Source organism: Corvus brachyrhynchos, unplaced genomic scaffold (assembly GCF_000691975.1).
Source record: "Corvus brachyrhynchos isolate BGI_N302 unplaced genomic scaffold, ASM69197v1 scaffold325, whole genome shotgun sequence".
Classification (NCBI taxonomy): domain Eukaryota; kingdom Metazoa; phylum Chordata; class Aves; order Passeriformes; family Corvidae; genus Corvus; species Corvus brachyrhynchos.
Genome location: NW_008238356.1, coordinates 618063 through 627402, shown reverse-complemented (window position 1 = coordinate 627402; position 9340 = coordinate 618063). Strand labels below are relative to the sequence as shown.

At 36.8% G+C, this 9340-nt stretch overlaps 1 protein-coding gene across 8 annotated transcripts in view; it reads right to left on the bottom strand.

Annotated features, from left to right (window-relative positions):
• Positions 1-394: 394 nt before the first annotated feature.
• PRUNE2 (prune homolog 2) overlaps positions 395-9340 on the bottom strand; it is a 113860-nt gene continuing 104914 nt past the window's right edge. The window contains exons 14-17 of one of the 8 annotated variants that reach the window (XM_017735477.1): positions 8564-8662; positions 6604-6639; positions 4522-4569; positions 395-1943 (exon numbers count right to left, since the gene is read on the bottom strand). In XM_017735477.1, the coding sequence (XP_017590966.1) occupies positions 1922-1943; positions 4522-4569; positions 6604-6639; positions 8564-8662 (205 nt within the window). In that variant the 3' untranslated portion in view covers positions 395-1921. Of the gene's footprint in view, positions 1944-3905; positions 3969-4521; positions 4570-6039; positions 6079-6603; positions 6640-6816; positions 7865-8563; positions 8663-9340 lie in introns of those variants that run through there. The other 7 variants (XM_017735476.1, XR_001862367.1, XM_017735480.1 and 4 more) reach the window with 7 other exon arrangements.

Sequence of the window (9340 nt, the reverse complement as noted above, 5' to 3'; positions counted from 1 at the left end):
TTTTCAGGAACTGACAGAAAGATGTGATACAGCAGACTAGCAAGTATGACAGAGACACCAGCACAGAGCAAGGACTGCAGAGGGCACATATTTCAGTTTTCATGCTGGCCAATAAGAAAGCACTATTTTGCCTTTCTGACAATTTTGTCAATCTTTGTTACAGTAGCTGAACAACTATGCACACAATGACAGATGCTTGCTTCAATGCTTGCAGACTATCTTGCAAATACAAAACAGAAACTGACAGAGTTGGAAGTGTGTGAACCACAGAACAAAACCATCGAAGGACAAACAGAATTTTTACCAATAAGTATTTTGCTTGTTTTCTGTTCCATTAATAATTCTGAACTGAAAGCAGGACTAGAGTTAGACCATACTTAAAAGGTGATTTATCTTGAATTGTTATGTCTAAGGATTTCTTTACAAAGTAAAGAATCCACAGATGTAATTCTAGGGCATGTAAGAACCTTGTGAAAAAAAGAATATTTCAAAGAGTATGTAATAATATGACTTCCATTAGGACTTCCCAAAAGGCAGGTTAGTCAGCAGGTTTGGAAAGTGCATATGTGTGTTCGTTAGGGTAAGAGAAAACATTTGTCATATTCTTGACTCTTGTCTTTTAAAATCATACAGAAATCACTCGGTAATTACTTTGTACACTCCTGCAAAAGCATAGTCTGAGAAACTGAAGCTATTTCCCAGCAAGGAGTAGGACTTACAGTAGTGTCTTTTGCGGCAATAAACAGGACAGCAGCAAACAACAGATGCTTAGGGTTTTTTCACTTTTGTGTTTTTACTGCTGTGTTCTGTGACACAGACAACAAACACCATTGTAAGACTTATTTTTTTATCTAACAGAAACACTCTGAACAATATTTTAACATATATTCCTAAAAAATGAGTATGACTCCCACCTCTCAGCTGTTAGTAGGAAAGAATATCTGACTCACATTCAGAAAATTAATAGCCTTTACAATTGGAGACAGTATGTAATTTGAAGACTCATAACTTTAAAAAAATGTTTTTAAAGAAACAGACTTAGAAAGAAACAATAAATTAGTGCTCCAAGAATTTTAGAATATATAACAATCATTTACAGGATTAGCTGCTTCCAGAAAATTATCCCTAAAACAAAGATACTAAACTCAATTAGTAAAATAAAATTTGAGTTACTCATTCACCCTCTTGGAAGTCTGTTTGACAACTAATTTATTTTTTAGTATATCACACTTTTCTCTGACCAAATAAAAAAATCATTTAATGAAGATGGAAAGACTTTTCAGACAGCAAGAAACACAAGTTCATAGAAGCATGAATACTTTCAGCTGGAAGGCGTCTCAAGGATCATCTAGGTCCAGCCCTTTTGCCTTGTGCAAGGACACCTTTCACTAGACATGCTGCCCAAAGCCTCATCCAACATGGCCTGTCAAATTCAAAAAAGTCCTGCATAGTTTCTAAAATTATTTTTAAACAATAAAGTTGCTGCTGCTTTGTGACACAAGCAAACTAATACTTATTGTAACAATAACGATCATGTTCAGCTATGCATAAACATTAACATGTTGAAGACAAAAATGAAAAAATCCCCATCCTCATTGATCTATTCATGAGGCACAGTGTTGGTAAAATGGTATCCTTCTAAAAAGAAATGGCACACACACATAGAAACCAATGCTAGATGATATAGCTTTCCTAATGAAAACTGTTTCTGAAAACAACAAAAATAACCAGGCCCAAAAATTCTGCTGTCCCCTGGCAATAGGACTGGCCCTTTTGGTCTTCTTGAATTGCTGAATGACAGGGAAAACTTATGAACCAAACACAATTGACCAAATCACTCATTGTACAGCATGGTTGTGATTGTCTGGGTGATGAAAATCCATGTGAAACCTCTTCTTCAAATGCCTGGCAACGATGCTTCTTATTTCAGGGTCATGTCCATGCTATTTATTAAAGACAAAATGACAAAGAACAACAACATCAAATTAATCAGTGTGTGAAAACACATGGCTAGTCATTTACCCAATCCTGAGCTCCCAAAAAGCATTGAGTATCCTTATCTCTCACTTATTTCAACGCAATAGTGTGAAATAACTTACACACATCCCATCTACATCTATGGAAGTACACACCTTATTAAGTTCTGTTACTGTTTTATTGAAATTAACAACTACTTTTTCAGCAATTCCAATCTGAAGTAAACATCAGGTGGGGGAAGAGCCACTGGTGGAATGATACAACAGTGTGGCAGGAATGGGTACCCCTAAAAATGTTGCTAAGTGTAGAGTTTTGCTATCTAGTGCAAAGCACGTCATCAAACACTTCAGAAGTATTCTTTAGACTAAGAAGTTGCTTCATAAATATTGCCTCAAGATACAATCTTCCTTCAAGAATACATAATTTAAAGTTTCCTCAATATTTATGAACTGTTACACAATGGTTCTTTCACTGTGAATTATTTAATAATTTTTTTTTAAAGTCACAAAGAAGTGCAAGGAGTTGAACAAAATAGAACACAAGGGAGCATGACAATAGACAAAAGCCTTTGGAATAGTAAGAAAGAGACAACAGAAACAAACTAAGAGCTGGGCAGACTCCAGAGGCATTTCAGCAGAAAGGATACAGAACAAAAGTCTGTGTAAAACTGCTGTTCTCAGAGTGAAGGGATTTACACAGGATCCTATTTCCTGAAGAAATTACACAAGAAATGAGGGATATGATCACAGGAAGATTATTGCCACTTCTGAAGACAGTCATACTTATGCAGGGAAAATAAATGCCATGAATTACCATTATTTGGCTTTAACTATATTTATTTAAGATAAATGCAAATTCTTTTCTCGTATTGCTTTTTGCTGCCCAGCTTATCTTTTGAGAAAAACAGGAAAGTTGCTCAAGCCACAAAAGGTCAAAATCATTAGCAAAGTCTTTAACTCGTCATTTTTTGTTCTTATACTTTGAAAACCAGTTCTCATATTGACTCATTATAGAATAAAACAGTGTCTGAGGAAACAAAAAGATGTATAATGAGGTATAATGTCAACCGGTTCAGGAATCAGGATTTTACCTTTATGATTCTAACCTCTATATGAGGTATGACAGTGTGATAGCTTATTAGAGTACTGTTTTATATTTTAAAAAGTAAAAACCAAAGCTCCAAATTATTTATGCAACTTTTTGCTACATATACTTCTAATTATTTATTAATACTCATGTTATTAATGGAATCTTTTGCTGAGGATTCAGGTTAACTGTATGATATTTCCTGTACAATATTCCAGTGTGAGACGACTGATGCCTGAAGTGGCCACCTAAAAAACATAGACAGGAATAAGGGAATAAAGGTAGGTATTTATTTGAAGGGCCTTCAAAGGTAGACCCTGGGGAGTCCAGACGCTACTGCCAAGATGGACCCCAAGATGGGCGATAGGTCACAAGTTCTTCACACTTTTATAAGTTTGGTTCATTTGCATACCAGGGTTAATTCTCCAATTAAAGCTTCAGTTAATGATGTAGCTTCCCCAAGCTTGCCCCCGCTTTTAGAGGCTTTTGGTTTATATTTTTTGGGCCTAGGACAGTCTGAGTGTCCTTGGAGAACAGGCCTGGAGAGGGTTTGTTATGTCTACCTAGCATGAGAGAACAGCAGCTAACAGGCTACAAGAAACTTCAGAGTCACACACTAGGCAGTACAGGATTTGAAAAATATGAAAGTTAAAACCCAAGGCATCAAGACAACAGCATTTTTCTACACACCCGTCAGATGGGTTGTTGGGGTTTTAGTTCTCCTCCTGTTTTCTTTTTCTCTTAAAGAATTTTCCCCATACATGTTGCCAGGGGGACAAATTACTGGGTGCTTAAGAAAAACAAAGGACCTGGCCACAGAAGGAGGGGTGCATCTCTTTCACCTGGGTTTGTGGGCAGCCAGTTCCTGGCATTTGGACGGAGAGAGAGGCTGCTTCTTTGGCTGCCTTTGAAAGGAAAAGACGTAAAGACGCTTGAGATTTAGTCAGGAAAATAATTATGGAAGAAGCTGAGAAGCAGAAAAGCAAAGAGACGGCACATGTCAAGAGTATGGCCCAGAAATCAAAGTAAAATGTAAGACTTTTTAATATTTGAATGAGAACAACAAGTTTAAAATTGAGGATAACGCATGGGACCATCTTTACTGTGATCATGATGCACTTTTTCTATCTGTTTTTAACATACCTTAACCTGAATATTCTCAGGCTAACAACTGTATCTCTCTCTGCTTGGAAATGGTTAAGGACACTTCAAACACACTTCACAGTGCAACACAAATATAACAAATCTTCAGTATATAACACATACATAAATTATATAAAATATAAAGATACTAAAGCTTCAATGCTTCTTCTGCCTGTATATGTTGTTCCTGAATATTACCATAAAAGTATTTAGGTCTCAAAAAAGCTTTAAGGAGTCTACCCAGCCTCAGTTCCTAGCAGCATGATTGTAAAATAATGTTAAAATGTAATGACAGTATTAGGCATAAATTCTTACTCCTGCTCCACTGAAGCCATTTCTGGATCATTTGAGAGGCAGCTAGTTCTGGATACAAGGAAAAAGATGAGTAAACATTTTTTCTGTGTTTATTTATTTCTTTCTCTTTTAAAATACGACATAAAATTTGGGGATGTAATAATCAACTGTAGTGAGTATCTTTGACAGCACAAACACAGAAATGTTGTTGTTGTTAGGAATGTAGGGATCTTAGTGCCCACAACACACATTAGTTTGAGAAAAAAAAATTTAAGCTATTTCTTTAATATGGAGAAGGGAAATGCACTACAGAGACCTCATACATCCAACAATAACAATAACCAGTGATGCCTCATATGAATATTTTGTTCCCCTTTCACTTGTTACACTGCAGCCTCTAATATTTTAAATGGAGTAAAAAGAAAGCAGCTTTCTTGCACTGAGTTTTCATTGTCACATATACAGTGCATTTGAAAATGTTTGAATAGAAGGGATAGTAGTTACATTTCAAGGCTGGGTAGGCCTTTTTGTCTAACAAAATAGTCAGGTGGTATCAGGTAACTACTTATGTGGATTTATTGCTTCTGAGGCAGTCTTAACGACTAGAATCAAAAAGCAGTGGCCAGTATTTTAGATATTTCTCTGTGGTTGTTTTAGAAACTAACCTCAGAAGAACTGAAGGAAAATGTGTACTGCAAAAGAAGGAACTTTTGGAAAAAGTTTTGGAAAAAGAAGAAGCTGTAAGATGAAAAGAAATTTCAAAACTCAAAATCTGGTTACAAAAACTGCAAGGGAGAATGTTAAACTAGAACCAACAGACACAGACTCCTGCTCAGGAATTTTGTGTACAATACCCACATGAGGAAAGTGCACTGGATACTTTCTAAAGCTCTGCTCAGTGAGTCAAGAATTGTATACTTAAGGATTTCTTTGGTTCTCTACACCATACTGCCTCAATATACTCAAGTCAAAGCACAGAGTTATCAGTTTAAAGCATCTGATCATCACCTGCCACTGATTTATTAAGTAACCATAGACAGTATAATATTATTATCAAGTATTATTTCCCTGGCCTATCCAGCCAACACTGGAAAGACAAAAGAATTTATGGTTAAGGTATCTACCTTGACTGAGAATGAGGTATATTAGCTAACCCTAATTTAGTAAACTGTAAAAAAAAAAAAATCGTAGAAAGAACTACCTCTTAAAAACTGTATGAATCATCTGACATAAAAGGTGAAGGGTAGAAAATGTTTAATGATCCATTTTAATGGAGTATGTGACTTCAGTCATTCTCATGACTGCAGAAACAATCATCAAAAACCAGCAAAAATGTTTTATAGTGTAAAGGTATGATTATTTATTACTGAGACCCAGCAGTACAAAAGCAGTGAGAGGGGAAGTCAATTCACAAATGGGGCAACTGACACAGCAATTGATACTACAAGCTGACTGTTGTACCAAACACAATTTACTACTGCATTCAAGCTATTCCTGTGAAACAATATAATGCCAGCATCCAGCTGAAAGCTATCTTACTTAGCTGTTTCTGAAGCTTCCCTCAGCTCTTCATCCAGTCTGCATGAGTAAAAGTTATTGATATGAAGAAACAGAGAAGCAAGCAGAGCATAAGAGTGAAGCAGAGCAATAGCAGAGCAAAGAACAAATGCAGTACATGCTTTTAAAATAGGCACCCAGTATAATTTAGAGCTAACCCTAAAGATCTTCACTTCAGTATGATACCATTTATCCCTGTGCTCAACCCACCTTAAATCTGTAACTCCTTATTTAGCTCATTTGGAGGCAGAGACAGAGAAGCAGCAGGGGTCTGAGGCATGCCCAGTGGACAGAGCTGAAAGCATTCAGTTGCTCTATCAGATAATGTTAAACTAGCTGCAGCCTGGGCCAAGTCAAGGACATTTACAGTTCAGTGAGTTTTATTCGCAAGGGAGGCTGATCTCAACAGCTTGAAGGGGAAAGTAAGGCTCCACATCATTGCAAGTCCTCTCTCATTCAGCTGTTGAGGTCGCCTGCAGGTGAAAGGCTGTCACACAGATTCACTCCATTATGAGCAGCAGCACTGGGCTAGAAAGCAAGTTTTACCTCATTCTTCTCTTAATACACTTCTCTTCATCATACCTTACAAGATACGAGTGGATGAAGGAAGAGAAAAGATGTAAAAGTTCATATGGTACAACAAGCATATTGTATCCCACTTCACTAAAAACTACCAAAAAACGACACAACCCAAATTCTGGCATAACACTATGTACTTTCTAAAGGTGGGATTTTTCTTGACCATAGGTGGTATGTTTGTTCTTGGCAATGGAGAAATTACGAAGCCAAAAGATTAACTGTATTTTTCTGCAGGAATCTCTCTCAATTTGCACCAGAAGTGAAGCTACGAGCTGAACACTGCTCTTCTCCTGATGGTACAGGAATTTTTCTGCAGGAATCTCTCTCAATTTCCACCAGAAGTGAAGCTATGAGCTGAACACTGCTCTTCTCCCTATGGTACAGGAATAGCCCCTCACAAATGCCTTGAATGCACACAGCCTCTAAATCTTGTTATCACAACATCTTGAAATGCTTGCCACAGATGGGCACAACTGTCATCTTTCCAGTTCTGTCTTTTTTCAGCAAACTCATAATCTCTCATCTGGCTGCTGATGACATGAAATAGGCATTGCCTTAAAACTCTTGAAGTTTTGACTACTAACATTTCTTTGCTACTAGTGCCGTGATCATTTCACCTTTGGTCGGAGAGGTGAATGGACTTCTTGAACATTTTTAATTCTACAGGGAAGAAAAAATGTGCATAACACAGATGTGTGTACTGCCACGGTGTAACGGTAAAACACAGCAAGGAAACAGATAGAAACTCTCTGTATCATGGTCAGGTTTCTAACAAAGGGAACTATAAGAAACCAAAATGTTTACAGGAATCAAAAGATAATTTGTTAGGGATGTTAAAACATTATGGACATCTCTCTGTCAGTTGACCAATGGCCTCTGCTCCACATTCTTAGCAACATTCCATCTCTACAGAAGTTACAGCAGCAAATGAAATTGAGTGAAAGTCTCTATGACCTCTGATTTCACAACTGTAATATACTGTTTTCATGACTGCCATTGCCGGAACTGAGCTTCCCACTTGCTCCCTGGAATTACACCACTAGCCTGACAAAGGAAATTGCCTTACTACTGCTGTGAAACAGGTGTGAAAACTCCTGCCTGGGTCGAAGAGATCTGTGACAACTTCAAAAGCTGTCACTGACCAATCATAATGAAAATACAATCATACTTATGTATCTACTCACCAAACTATCTTCTAGAACAGGCTGTTCAATACCTGGGACATTTGCTAAAGAGAACAATTAAAAAAAAAAAATCCTGAACTGTACATCTTTTTGATAATGACTACATGAAGACCATGGTTTTTTTCAGTTGTGTTTTCAGTCCTGGTATACCATTTCATTTTGTTGTTTTCCAGTCTGAAAAAATGTCAGTTGAGGTGAGCAATGCCAATCAACTTCCTACAAATTTTTAACAGATATTTTCCTTTAGAAATGCCTGCATTTACAAAACTTCTTCACATAAGCCACAGGAACAGAGAAACTGTCTTTCAGTGGTTGTGGATTTAACCATGAAAATTGACAAGGTAAGGAACAGTAAACCTATGGAATTTCACTGGTCTTGTATTGAACAGGCTATCTTTTAATTAATGTTTCTGTGCAAAGCCCTGCATGAATAAAACTTGAAAACACTTTCACTTAAATAGTAGTAAAAGTTATGAAAAAATATGGCATAGATGATACCTCAGGAAAGGCCAAACTATTTTCCCACTCCCCTAGAAGTAAATATTTATTGTGTGTTGTGTTTCTCTTACACAGTGGTCTCCTGCTTCTGAGTTTGACAGTGAAATGTTTGTGGAACAACACATGATAATTTTTAAGAACATCAGGAAAGTGCTTTCTGTTTTTCTTACAGTCTGTAACACTATTACTAGTTTGTGGAAATAGTTTCCATTAGAACAAGTACATGCTTAGTGTACATCACTTACTTGACAATACTATCTGGTATATGCACATACTCCATTGGAATCATCTCCCGAAGCTCTGCCAACGTGTTGATGTACTGTATCTTACTGCTGAACTTAGAGCTGAAACACAGAAAAAAAGGTATTAAAATAACTTTGCCCCCACTCTTTTATGACATACTAAAACCAAATGAAGAAATGTATTAAATATGTTAAATAATTAAGCATTTGGATATTCATATTTCAATTACAGACTGAGAGACTGGACTGTTAATGATTAATGACTCAAAAAATCCTCCTACCACAGTTGAAAAAGGCTGGTAAGAGGGAAATCCTGTGAGGTGGGATAGCGCTTTTTATCATGCCAATCCTCTCTTACTTAATGGCTCAGTCTGAAAACTTCCCTCGGGAAAGAACCAGGACTTTCACACAGAGCCTGAAGGTATTAATCCCTGACATAACTCGTGGGCCATAAATGACTCAACTTTGCTGATGTATGAGGCAGCTGTAACATCTTAGAAGGCAAGGTACCTGGGCATTCCCATCTGAACTTGAGTGAATATGAATGCAATGGACAGTTGGAAGGAGATGTATAAAAATTTGGAAAACAATCAAATTCCTTACAGACTACTTACATGTAAAAAGAGATGGGAAGTATTACTTACATGGATATAATCATCGTGATGGTTATCAAGTGATTGTGATGACTTAGCATTTCTATTTTACACCAATTCTCAATCAAACACAATAAAACTGAATTTCATCATTTGTTCAGAAGAGCATAGATCTGATTGTGTCTAT